This window comes from Sceloporus occidentalis, unplaced genomic scaffold (assembly GCF_023333645.1).
Source record: "Sceloporus occidentalis isolate IW3139 unplaced genomic scaffold, rSceOcc1.0.p SCAF_131, whole genome shotgun sequence".
Taxonomy (NCBI): domain Eukaryota; kingdom Metazoa; phylum Chordata; class Lepidosauria; order Squamata; family Phrynosomatidae; genus Sceloporus; species Sceloporus occidentalis.
In genome coordinates this window covers 1097243-1111379 of record NW_028317111.1, presented here as the reverse complement: position 1 = coordinate 1111379, position 14137 = coordinate 1097243, and the positions used below count along the sequence as shown (strand labels likewise).

Below are 14137 nucleotides of genomic sequence, written 5' to 3'. Positions count from 1 at the left end.
GTCCTTAAGTTAAAAGGTACAGGTGCAAAATATGATTTATGATATAATGGTCAGTATATACTACATTCTGTGTAATTTTGATTAAATATAAAATTAATGTCTATTTGTGTTTCAGAAATCCAGCTCACCTGTGTGTACCCGGGAGTAGTGACCGCCAACTCATAATATATACAGAATATATATTACAGGCGGCATCTTTTTTTATCATTTTGGTTATAATATTCCAAGCAGCTACAAACTCGCTACATTGGAAGTTGCAGACCAGAAACGCAACAGAGAATTTGCCCGGGACAGGAATCTCTTCCCACGTTGATGGCAGCGATGTCCGGTACTACGTAGAATTCACGTTGTTGCCTTGCCCTTGTGTCTTCAGTGAGGAAGATCGACGGAGGGCCAGGCTGGGGCATTGAATATTACGGCAGCAATGATTTTTCCATTTACAAAAATATATATATATTTGGAATGTAAAATGCACCACAATCCACACAACACAATCAAAAAAAAACCTGAAATCACAAACCATGGGTAGTTTAAACATTTTAATTAATTAAAAGTAGTAACGCTTAGATGTCCCTCTGACTTTATTCTGGGATAGAGGCTGAACTCATAATAGCCCTTTGGAGCGTGCATTAAGAGTGACGTGATATGTACCCTTCCAGACGACTTTACAGCGTACACGGCTATAATAAAATAAAAAAAAACTGCCCGGCCATAACTCCTCCGTAGCCGGCCTGGCTATTTCCTTTCTGCGCTATTTATAACCAATGAATGGAATAGACATTTAAGGTAAACGCTTGAAAAATACAAGTATACGTGTTTATTTAGTCACCTCTGTAACGATCGCATTCAGGACACACTCAAGAAGTATTTTGACTACAAAAGAAATATTGTAAACTTCAGAGGCATGAAAAATACATCCATTCAGCAAACCCTAAAGACATCTCATTATAAGAAAATACATTATAAATATTATGTGAGCCGTGAAATGGTAGCTTGTAAAATGCGTCCATTCATAAACAGTCACGCTTAATGGGATTAAAACACTGACCGTCTCTATTAAATGGTGATTAGCCATAGTTCAGCGAACATTCACAGCCATTCATTTACTCGGTAATATCATTGACCCCGGTATTACTTAAACTGATAGAATACCTGGCTCTAGAATACCTGGGAAACCTTCACATTTTAAAAAAACTTTTATGGGCTTTCGGCATTAGTAAATTAATTTATACGACCTACTGCTTGTGCATTTTGTTTTGGACATACTTAGTTTAAAAAGTCCACAATAACCCTAAAAGCTGAAAAAACAGCATCAGTTGTCTTAATTAAAGTGGGTTTCCTTCTCTTCACCCACCATCATAAGGTCTCAACCAATGAACAATCAGCAAATGGGGAAGAAAAGGGAAGATATAACTTAATGGGGAGGAATAATCATGCAGTTCCTGAGAACAAGTTAAGGCTGCTCCCATGGTACACGTATAGAGCGAGGTTTACATAGTTTTCTATTGCTTATTTTAATCATCACTTATATTTTTAACCCATAGCAATCTTTTAATGCTTGCTTCCTATTATAGCTGTAGATACATCTCAAAATAATTATTGCTCTGTTGTGTCAATCTAAGATGCACACAATGTCCAGACCTGAACTTGTATCATTAATATATATATATATATATATATATTCATTTATTTAATTTAAGACACGGACTCAAATTAAACCATAGGAACAATCCGTTCTAACAAACAGAAACATATTGTGTGGAAAGTAGTTCAATGGATAAAAAAAAATGAAAGAAAAAGCTGAGTATAAAAGCTCAGTATTGGAAGTCAATGAGTTTTTCAACGAGATTGCTGTAATCAGGGTAAATTTATACGGCCTCGGGTGTCTCGTCGGGATTCATCTCCGCAGCTTACGTGAATTTTCTCCAAATTCAGCGTCCCAGTAAAATTCTAAGACAGACGCTGCTGAACCCAGACGGTTCGATTTGCTGCACGGCTCTATCCAGCCTGGCAGGTGCTCTGGACTAACGGGAGACACATAACATACATCTTCGCGGCACGTCAGACATTACATACAGGTGCCGCTGTAAACCCCGCATCCAATACCCAAACCGTAGCATTGTGATCATTGTGAACGAGCCGTGTGAACTAAGTAACATTGTGTCGGCCGGTACATAGAGCTCAGAGAAAAGACGGCCGTGGCTGGACGTCTGCACGCGGACGCGCAAATAATTAAACTGCAGACTAAAGAGCTTTAAAGCAGCGAGGGACAAAGTGAAGCCAGGAGAGGGCAGTGCGGCCAACTGAAAGCAGGAAAAACGGCTTATCTGACTCGGTTATCGCAATAATGCTAACGGAACAGGCAAACACCAGTACAGGGAAAATAACGCACAGCCACGCAACCTACTACTGGGGCAAAATTGGTACTAAAGGTGCTGTTCCACTATGACATGTTAAGCAACCAAACCTTAGGCATTCTCCCATTTTATTATTTCCTCTAAAAAAAAATTTAAATCTTCCTTAAACAAAAGATCAAGAATATTTAATAATATGTCTGTTTTATAGGAGGTACCTGCAGTTCTTACAGATCACATGTAAACTGACCCCTATCATTAAGTGTCAAACAGAGAAACCAAACGTATTTTCCCTGCTGTAGTTCACACGATAGTGATGTGTGTATAAGATTAAAGCTGACCGAGACGCATGGAAGTTGTAATTTAACTGCTCACCACACCAACTGATGATGTAGGGCGAGTTACTAACATCTATTGTACCTTTTGAGTATATTCACTAAAGGGAGAGTTGGCAGGAAAGTTTGCAATACGTTTGCTCTTGCAAGAAAGGCTGTGCTGGCCCTGTATAATGCTCAGTCACATCGTGTAACATTTAGTATAAGAGCAACAAATTGTATTTATTGTCTAATTACAGAACACGATCTGCCTCATACAAGTCATGGAAATCACAGATTAGATCATATTTCTATACTTTTTCTTTTACTCTGTATTATAAATCTATGTGTTGTGTAATGAATACATCAGTGACAAAGAGATTTCAAGATGCATTAGACACTCGCCTTACGTGTATTGCCGTAGGAGCAGTCATTTTAACGTCCTGTTACCGAGATCTGCACGGCTACTCCTCCCAATTTACTTACCGATAAGAAGTAAACAGTCCCCAAAAATAGGAAATGATTGGTTCTTTGTAAAAAATGGGAGCAAGGAAAAGAGAAACAATTCTTAACAGGGAACTAATTACACAGAAAGCAAAAATCCATCTCATTTAAAAGTGAAAATGTTTCCAAGATTACAGCAAAAAGCTCTGGATGACAAAGCATGCGCTGCTTTTAATACACTAAGGCAGTGTGTGTAATATATATATAAATATATACACACACACACACAGGTAGTATCTGCCGACGTAGACCATACCAACATATCTATACATTTATATCTGCCCCAACTTTGCCTGACTCAATGCCTTCACTCAGTCTGGCTCAGATCCCAAGTCTAGTTGAATATCTCTAAGATGAAGACAAAAGAATTGTGTCAACTCCTTGACCTCACTATATATTGTCAAGGTCCAATCCCAATGAGCTTCTGCCGCCTTCTGAATTATACATTGTGCAGGGTCAACTGAACCCTTCACACTAGAGAAAATGGCTATTGTTAGTCCTGCATGAAGTATAATAAAGCGGGGGCATTGAAACCGCAGCTCTTCTGCAAACTCTTCTGACAACTATTTAGTGAATCTCTGGATCAACAAGACTCTTTCTGGACCTTAATGTGTTATCCCTCCATCAAGAGGGGTCGCTGCTCATGCATAATGTAAAATGTTAGAGATTAGCAAAATTATTGAATGCGAATAGTTAACTTCATCCAAAAACGTGAAGTGGATTTTACCAACTACATTGGCTGAAAACTGAAAGAATTGGAAACAAAACGTTGCATTTCACAGGCAGTAACGAGAAATCACTTAGTAAATCACCTACCAAATACTTCTCTACATGTTTCAAAGCATACCAGATGCAGATAACTCTTAAATAAGTGTTTAGTGGCCGGTTTAGCTACACCTTTTATTACCCTGTTAATAGTTAGGAGCAAGCGAAGGCATAAATTGCTTTTATTTTATATTTTTGGAGAAACAAATCCTGACCTGTCACCGGCATAGCAGTCGAGTACGGGATGAACAGCAGGCGAGGGGCCGACGATCGACAGCCCGTTTTGCATACGCAGACAGCATCTCAGTACTTAAATCTATCAAGTGCAATCAAAGCCACATCGCCGGTGACATAACGCAGCCACCTGGACTCAATACCAACACAGGATGACAAAGAGCTCGGGATTTTCCAGAGGCACCTTTCCAATTTGTATACAGCTTTTTCTACCAGCAAAAAAGAAATCTGTATCCTTCCTGTGTTTTGCTTGGTCGAGAATATAAATGCAAAATCCAAGCTCCGGGTTGGTGAACTATAAGAACCCCACAAAAGACTCCATCATTAAACAAAAACACTAAGTTTAAATATTATTCATTTTTACCGTTTTCTCTATTTTGTTTTATTCATTTTTATGTTTACTTTGATTATAACTCAGTGTCGCTATATGTTGAATCTCATCCAGCAAGATCACATATAAACATGATTTAATGGTTCAACTTTTTTTTTTTATTAAAATCTAATCTTCTATAATAAAAGGCATCTTGTATAGCAGCATATTGTATTATTGACCGGATGATTTAATTTTCCCCGGAGTTGCCTGAAAAAACGATGTCCTTTTCATGACGTTTTTACATGATGATCTCCCACATCTCCCTTAGTGTTCCCAAAATCACAGAACTGGATTCATATGGAGGCTCATTAGTCAAAAACAAAACAAAATTAAATAAATAATAGCCCTAGGGCTGCAAGGGTTAATAGTTTCATACTTATGTGTCTAGGTTCATTTAACCAAAAGCACAGCAGTACGCTTTATCACACCTACTCTCGATATCCTTGTGAAAACAAGGGAAATAAAACAAAAGAACATACTATTCTACGGTTAAACTGTCGCTGAACGATCTTTAGGAACATGTTGTTCCCACGTATTTGCCAGAAAGTCTCAGGACGCATGTTTTTTTTCTTTTTTTTCGCAAATAGGTTTCATAATATGCTGTGAGACGGTATAATAATCTCCCCGAAACATAAGGCGTAGGTATAATATACAAATGCGAGATGTATATAAACCGCAATTGTGTTATCGCTTCACAGGACTACTAGCATCTACACACGCTGCAAAACACACAAATCAATGATACTGCACTTGGCAAAAAAGGACAAAATTATTAAAAAAAAAAACCCCACAATTTAAGCAACTTTTGGTTTCAAAAACGTTAACCCATTGGGTGCTGCACAAGTTACACGCAGCCTTATAGACATACTTGGCACCCCAGGATAAAATAACCACAATACAGCTCAGACTTTTTTTTTTTTTTTGCAAGTCTAGCAAAAAAGGGAGTTTTAAAAAAAAGAAATCCTCATAATATTATTTTAGCTGCGCCAATCAGGTTTTGCACTTGTAAACGAATTACCAGGGCTTTTAAGCTGTAGGTTTACCGACAGGGCAATTCATTTGCGCGTTTCCTTTAACTCCAAGGAGGAAGAAAATGACAATTTTAATTAAAACATGATTTTAATTCTCCTAAAAACATATCCAACGGTTTTGACTTTTTTTCCAACAACAAAGACAATGAAGAATATCCAGAATGTTCAAATATGTCACATCAATACTTCAGCTACTGAAACAGAGGATCTGATATAGTCAATATAATTTACAATAATAATTATACAAAACTATAGAAAATAATTCCGTTTTCAGATGAATTAGTAATTCCCAAAGGGCTGTGGGGTTGTGGCAGGGTTACACAGATTATGTTCTACTTTGGTGAGACACTTATTGAATCAAGGCTTTGGAGCGTGTTGCACTTAAATTAAAAAAAAATAATTATTTGAATAATTTTATTTTTTCATATTATCCGCCGTAAGCCTCCCCTTCTGCTCATGTAACGAGTAGAGCTGCAGCAGCTATGGATACATTTCCCTCCCTGCCCATGAAACGATACTGAGCAGAACCGCCTGAATCAAGTAGAGCTGCTGAGCAGCCATGGATAGATTCTCCTAAACAAGCCCCCCCCTTCCTGCCCATGAAACCAATAGAGATACAGCAGCCCTTGACCTGACAGTGTGTTGAGAAAAACAGATGAAAGCACTTACCTAGTCTTAAGAATTAAGAGGTGGAATGCTGAGCGAGAATGTCAGAAGGCACAGAGAGGAACACTCAGGGAGGTGAGAGACTAGACAAGGGGCAGCAACAAGCACAAAACAAGAGCAACATGATGCCCTGCGAGCGTTAACGAAACACCCTGAAGAAGAGGGTCCTGCTGAAAGGGTTATAAATACAAAGGTTAATGAAAATAAAAGCCCAACACCAGCTCATGTGTAAAAAAAAAAATAATAAAAAAAAAAAAATGCAGCAACAAATGGAATGAAACCCATCGGCCGAGAAAATAATTTCAAAAAAATGAATTAAAAAAACCCATAATGAATATAGTCAACAGCAGCTGGGCGATAGGAAATCTGCCTCTTGCATCAACAGAGTTATAGCCCAACAGCAGAGGCAGGGCCACTGTCAAGCCTTGGTGCTGCAAGAAATGATTAAATGTAGTCCAACTACACGTCCATTTGTTATAGTTGTATAAATATACACAGTTGCAATTAAACTCCATACACTGACTGAGGGGCCGACAATGTAGCGGGAAGCTGGCTCTGCTGGCAGCGGTAGGTGTGATGTAAGTGGTGAGTCAGTAGAAATCAACCAGTCAACATATCTGCAGCCAAACTCAGAGCTTGTTTTGACAAGTACTCTAATGGCTCAAAAAAAGGGGGCATACTGCTCTGACAGCCACTAATTTTCCCTTGCATCATAGATCCTAAATGTTATTAGTGTAATTTAAAACTTTAATACTTTAAATCCCACCCTCCACCCTACCCAAAACACCCCGTCTCTAACGGGGTAAAAAAATCTCTTTATTAGTGCTTGTTCAGCCAACAATGTCAATAGCAATTTAGCTGCACAATATCCATGTTCAACAGAGGAAATATTTTTAGAAGTCTGTTTTTGGCCAAGATACACGGAGGGAGGGATGGACACGTATAAGCTAACATAGCACACTTGTTTTGGACACTAGCATTAGCCTAATATTAATGTTTTCCTTGCTTTTTATAGGTCACAAGTTGTTACACTTTCTGTCACCGGGCGATGACAAATTTATTCAAGCCGCCCATGTGGTTCTCGGAACGAGGAGAGGTTTGTAGCGCAGAGATTCAGATACATTCTATATGAATGAACAATTAACCTACCTGTCTGATACAACGTTATAGCTTGTATCCATGCCTGCAACTGAGCAATCTCCCTTCCAACAGTTTTTGGCAAACTACAACTCCTAGAATCCCCAGCCAACTAACAGCAGTTGCTTTCCAACAACAGCTGCGGCAAACCCCAAGGTTTTCAACACTTGGACTAATGAGCATCGCTCCCATTTAATCACTTGCTTTAGGAATGCAGTGCTTACATTTTAGAACATGTTTGCTTGGTAAATCCCATTTGGATCTTATACTTAATAAATTTAAAGCTAGCACAGGCTTTACTAATACGAAAAAAAAAAGTGTGTAACAAGGACAAATACAGCGTAAAGCTTTCCACATAAATAAAAAAAAAAAACGGAGGTGCTGATACGCAGGAAGTTAGAGGAGGGCACTTCCTGCTGCATATCTCTTTTGCTTACACTGACCTGGGAGAAATTTATGAAAGCGTAAAAAATGAAACCGGAAAGAAAGAATGTTCCTTCATTTAGAAAAATTATCTATATGAGCTTTTGTTGGAATTTAATCAAGTAAGGGTTCAAAATAGGATGGACCAAATGAAGTAATTTATGAAAGATTATTAAAATGCGCCAGCTTTAGCTAATAGCATCATGTTTTTACCTAAAAATAAATGTTTAATATTAATTTTTATGATGTACAATAGGAATAATGTGCAGTGTGGATACCAGTAAGTCATATGTTTGTTCATTTTGTATATTATTCATTTTATAATATTGTTAAGTTTCTATTCTATCTAAATGTAAGTCGAGGCAAGATTAATACAACCTAATGTAGTGTTTTGCAACTAGGTCATAAATATTAGCGCTGTAAAAAGACTTGAAGGGCATGCCAGTTTCAAGTATAATCAGAAATCTTATTAGAACGCACATTTACGTGAACATTTATTTTGGTAGACAAATGGCTTTCAGTTGAGGGAGTAAAATTAGCTCAAAACCCCAAGTTGCCTTTTTGCTGTGTAGGGCTAAGTTCCAGTCATCGGAAATGCTTTGCTTTTTTTATATAAACCAAATACTCCAAAAATAATACGGTTTTAGAACTGCAAACAGTCAGAATTTGCCCCATCAGCTTCCGGCTGTATATTTTACCAGCTTATGCTTTATTTTACATCATCATTGCGGACATCCTTCTATTTCCAGAACCACAAAGTTTTCAGATGCTAAAATGAGATTTAAAAACAATACAATGGTCAGTGACTAAGATTATAATTTTTTTTAAAGATTTATATTTATTTTGTGCAATCCACAATATATTAAAACAAAGACATTTATTTATTTACAGTAGGTGCCAATTTATTTCATGGTTCCCATTAGAGAAGATTTAAGGACAGAGGAAAGATGGTCAAGATTCTAGGTAATTGGAAAGATTGGATTGACAAATGGGATTATTTCAGTTATTTCAGAGAACAATTATATATATATGATATAAAAGGTACTCAAGCAAGTACATAGTGTCAGAATAAGCCACTAAGATACTTTCTTGAACGTGAAGTAGTATTAAGTCACCTTCGCATTAAGCCCAGCGCACCAAGCAGTTTCCACAGTAAACTGCTATTCTGTTGTATGCTGTATGTTGTGAAGGGTGGGTTAAGAGGCAAGAGGTTAACAGTGTTGTGCACAGTGAGGGGCAGTCAAAAGTGCACAATAAGGGTGAGAGACTGAATTGCTTTGCGAGGACAGGTTGGAGGCTGGAGATTGGGTGTGCTGGAGGGGCTGGGTTGGGACACAGAGAGGAGAGAGACCGATACAGAGACTGAGAGGAAGTAAAGAGAAGAAGAGCAAGGTGAAGGGTAAGAAGAAAAGCATAATAACCAATTGTAGAGAAAAAAGCAGGGAGAAAAATATAAGGAAAAGAAAAAAATAGGGAGGCAATCAGACTTAATTATGATGAACTAAACAAGTAAATATCAACACCCTGTACTACATGCTTTCCTAGCGACCAACTTTACGAGGAAAAATACCTCCTTGGGACCAAAATCCCTGCGTCCCTCTTGCCTGGGAAGGACTACTGGGTACTGGGCAGTTCTGCAACCTGAAAGAAAGCTGTGTATGCAACATTCATAAAATTTACTTATAAATCAAACTATGTGAAAAACACACCTTATTGTAAATATAGATCTCCTAGTTAGTTACATAAATATCTATAAATAGGGGAGAAAGACATTACAAAGTCTGTTTAATGCTCTATCTCCAACCCTTTAAACTAAGGAGTACACCTTGGTCAGACTTGGTAGGGACTGATCAGTTTCACTCACTGACCCAGAGGTGTGAGAGGAGAGCCTGTGAAGTAAGTGGCCCAACTATTTCTTGCTGGCATTCTATGTAGTTTAGGCTTCCTGAAATATGAAGAAAATAAAAATAGAAAAAACAATATTGTGACAAATCAAGTGTGCCTTGGAACAGATTCCACAATGTGAGTCTTGGCCAATGTGTGTGATGTAGGATAAACATTATTTCACTATTTAGACATCAAGTTTCATAAAGAATTACTATTTAAAACAGGTCTTTATAAATGACCTCACTAAGCAATCCATTTTCTTTTCTTTCCTCTAACTGCATTGGCCCGATCAACTTTCTTGACTAAGACCCTTCAAAATCACCTAGTATGTTTATACACGGTGTGCCCGATATATTCATACGGTACAACTGCAGAAAGATGAATGGATTTTGGCCCGTGTCCGTGATTTGCTGTGACATAAAGCAGCGCACAGCAAACTACACTACAAAGAGAAAAAGAACAAAATATCCCCGGGATTTCTGGATTGAGTCGTGGCACAAACTGATCCTATGCTAAGCTTTGTGCAGCAACTAAAATTCCACGTATCAGTCTTGCTCAATCGTAGCCTCCATATGGTTTTGACTTTGACCCTGGCAAGCCGTACAATTTTGCCACAAATAAAGAGGTTAGTCTAAAATGACATAACAATCTCAAGGTACTTGGCAACACAGACGACCTATGCGAAAGAACACAAAGCAGTAGAGGGGAATTATAAACATTCAAATCAAAGTCTTGTGTAATAGCGTCCGCTGACAATTGACCACATCAAACGCTAACAGTAGATATGTAAGACAACGAAGAGCCATATATCACCGAGCTGGTTACATATCATTTTATTCAAGGTCGTACTTTGTTCACATATACAGTATGTCTTCCATATTCCGTTTCAAACCCTTTCAGCCTCTTTGTATGTTATCCGGATAGCTTTCATGCAAGCAAACCACACATGGCAAGGTGATACGGTCCAGGGTAGTACTCATCACGTATACATTGTGCTATCCCTGTTACAAGGAAAGGTACAGATGAGATGCTATCTTATCGAAAGGATCCCAGGCTTTGTTACTCCGCGTATGGTGACAAATGGCATTGTCACAGAATACAATGAGTGCAGACAAAGCGTTTGCTGGAGTAAAACATCTGGGAGAACTATTAGTGAGTGGGTATCTCTTCTAGTGCCCAGATCTGTATTCTATGGTAGCTAACAAATTCAGATTATAACATTTATGTCAATCTTAAATTACATCAATAATTTTAAAACACGGCGGTGAAATATACGACGAAAGGGTACTTTACAAACCCAACACTGCGGCTTCAGTTCTCAACTATAAAATGCGCACAGATCATATTATACATTACATTATTATCACAGCGTAACAATATTCATATTAAATGTATTTCATAAGTAATTCAAGATGCAATGATATTCACTAATAGAAGGGCAACATAGGTGGATCACAATCTAAATATACTTTAATTCAGGAGTATTTAGAGTATGCTGGGTATGGCGTACGTAACAGCTAACTTTTAATCTTTCTACAAATACAGAATCTCGATTTTTTGTAGAAAGGCCTCAGCTTCCTGTGTTACTTCCGTTGTTTCTGTTTAACTTTGTCTCTGTCCATTAACGTTGTTGCCCTTTCAATCTCCAACTGGAATGAATATTTATAGGAATTAAAGAGCATGGATCAGGAGAGGACCCGTGTTGTGTGTACGTCCTGGGGACTATAAATTCCTGAAAAACTTAATCTGAACATCCCCAACAATACATATAAATGCGGAAAGGGTTTATATTTGAAAGCTGGACCTGATATACCCAGAATAGTACTGTCTTTTTTTTTTTTTTTTTTTACAGGGCAAACAAGGCAACTGCCCAGGGCCCAACTCCACTCGGTGGCTCTTTTAGTTTTGCCACCCAAACCAAGAACGGAAGCTCCTTTATTAGAATCATCTGCCATAATCTATTAAATCAAATCTTGGTATGATCATCCGATGTTTGTCCAAAAAGATATGTATTAACATCACACTCAGGAGGCTTTAACTCCAAGACACACACTGGGCAAAAATCTACAGTTATTTCAGCAGTATGCCCTTAATTGGATTTTAATATTTTAATTTGGCATTATGCAATACCTTTTGTATCATGGAAAAAAACTATAGCTGAATAAACATCAAAAAAATAGAAACATTAATCTAAAGTTGTAGACTGCGTCTCTTTTGGACCCTCTAAATATAATTCCAAACATGGATTGGATAAATTGAATCCAGGATTCTTGTTTAAAGATATACCTTGTTGTCTGAGCAAACTGGGCTTGCTAAAGTAAACCGAGTTGCAAAGAAGAGCCGTCTGTGTTCGGGAAGGCACGGTGGTTGTCTAAAAATGTATCTTTGTTATTCCGCATCCAGGTGACGGTTGCAGACATCTGGGTGTTTATGCAGGCTAACTTTATCAGGACCATCAAATATTAAATATTCTGCACGCGGTTTTTCAGGAGCTTAGAAACGTGTAACGTTGTTTTTAATGGCTCTGCTGAAGACCACTAACTAAAGACTGACTGCTCATCTAAGCCGATCGTTTGCCTGTTGCTTTAATCAGTTAACAAAACCGTGGTCTTCATAGAATCAGTGGATCCGGGGATAAAACAAGCCATGGAATAAAAAGTATATCCAACATTTATTTCTCCAATTTTCTCTGTGCTCATTCCTATTGTTTTCTGCTTCTAATATGCTCAACAAATTAATAAATATACAGAAAACGAAAACTCTTCTTTGTATACAAGGTTATTAACCACTAATTAATATAAAAAACCACAAGCAATTAAAATATAAAGTGGAATTACTGTTCTTATATTTTGTTTTCCCACAAATTGATTAGTTGCATTTGGAATGTACACTGTTCACATGATTTACAATCTGGTCCTATATTGCTATAAGAAAACAAAAATTATAAAAAGGTAAAAAAAAAGTATATAAACTATACATCACACTACAATGTATAATCCTACTTTTCAATTCACATTCTGGTAAAAAAAGAATTTGCATTGGGCAATGAATAAATACTGCCTACATGTAGTCTTAGTATTTGTATTAGTATGACTGTTTAAGATATTGCTATAATGTGCACCAAACGTATGGTAAAAATAACAAAAAATATTTTGGTCCTTTGGATTTGAAAACCCCTGTGACAGAAGAATAATATTTTAATTATTTGGGAAACAAGATGCCATGTAACAATTTACATAACGCAAACTACCTCAACACTGTATCCAACAAATACCCATTATAATATATACATGAGACCAAAAATCTTTAACGTCATAAACCCTTAAAGGCAGTATTTTTATTTTTTTTAACACAGGAGCAAAAGCACTTTTGCTATGTTTACATTATTATTATCATCATCATTATTATTATGTATTGTTTTATATAGCGCCATCAAATTCCGTAGCGCTGTACAATGGGTGGACAGGACATAACAAGTAGTATATAACATAACAATTTGACTTTGAGACAACAGGTGAGGAGGGCTCTGCTCAAACGAGCTTACATGCATAATTTTCCCTCATAAAGTGTAACATAATAATAATAATAATAATAAATACTTATTTTCAGGGCTCGTTTTTTGTTAGAATCCTTCCACATAAACTATCATTTATAAAAATGGGAAACGTTTTGAAATCCTCACAATTTTACCTAAGAAATGTATGCGTAGCCAGCGCATGGGAAAAAAATAGATATATTAGGTACACCACGAGTTTAACATTTAATCATGTACATCCAGTTTTAAAAAAATAATTATATAGTCTTTCTTCCCTAAATCTATGGATCTACACCAAGAAAATTTAACCCTCCCACTTTCCAACCTTAAGTATATTTTTTTAAAAAAATGTTTCTTCTGGTTAAAAAAAAATCAAAAGCTGTATAAAGAATAAAAGGGCAAATTGCACTGCGAGGCAGTGATCCTTGACCATTCACAAGCACAGAGGACGTAAAATTACATCCTCTGTCGTAAAGTACAGATTTTCTGGGACGTAATACTACATATTCTCCAGCCTTACGGGGTTAAAAAAAACAAAAAACAAAAAAAAACATATGAAAGGTATACTGCCAGATACTAGTATCAAAACCTGTGACAAGAAGAGACACTTATAGAGTGAATATTATGGTTCTGTGTTTTTTTTTTTTACAGTTACTAATATGCCAAAAAAAGTATTTACTAATACAGCAGAGATGCAGAAAGGGATGTGATGGTGTAAAAATTCCAGTGGACTGCAGCGGTAGACATTATTGATTTTGCGTGTTACCCAACCACGATCCCACTGGCTTCTTTGTCATTATTTTATAAATATATGACACATATATATGCTTTATCACAGTAACGCTTTCATACACATTTCTTTTATTGCCTCAGGGCACCAGAAGCAATAAAATTTTGTTTTATGAGACTCCATT

At 37.1% G+C, this 14137-nt stretch overlaps 1 protein-coding gene across 1 annotated transcript in view; it reads right to left on the bottom strand.

Moving 5' to 3' along the window:
• The window catches only part of SUPT3H (SPT3 homolog, SAGA and STAGA complex component), a 73812-nt gene extending 66390 nt beyond the window's left edge, over positions 1–7422 (bottom strand). Inside the window, exon 1 of the mRNA XM_089499214.1 lies at positions 7391–7422. Coding sequence (XP_089355340.1) covers positions 7391–7422 — 32 coding nt within the window. The remainder of the gene's footprint in view (positions 1–7390) is intronic.
• Between the last annotated feature and the right edge of the window lie 6715 nt (positions 7423–14137).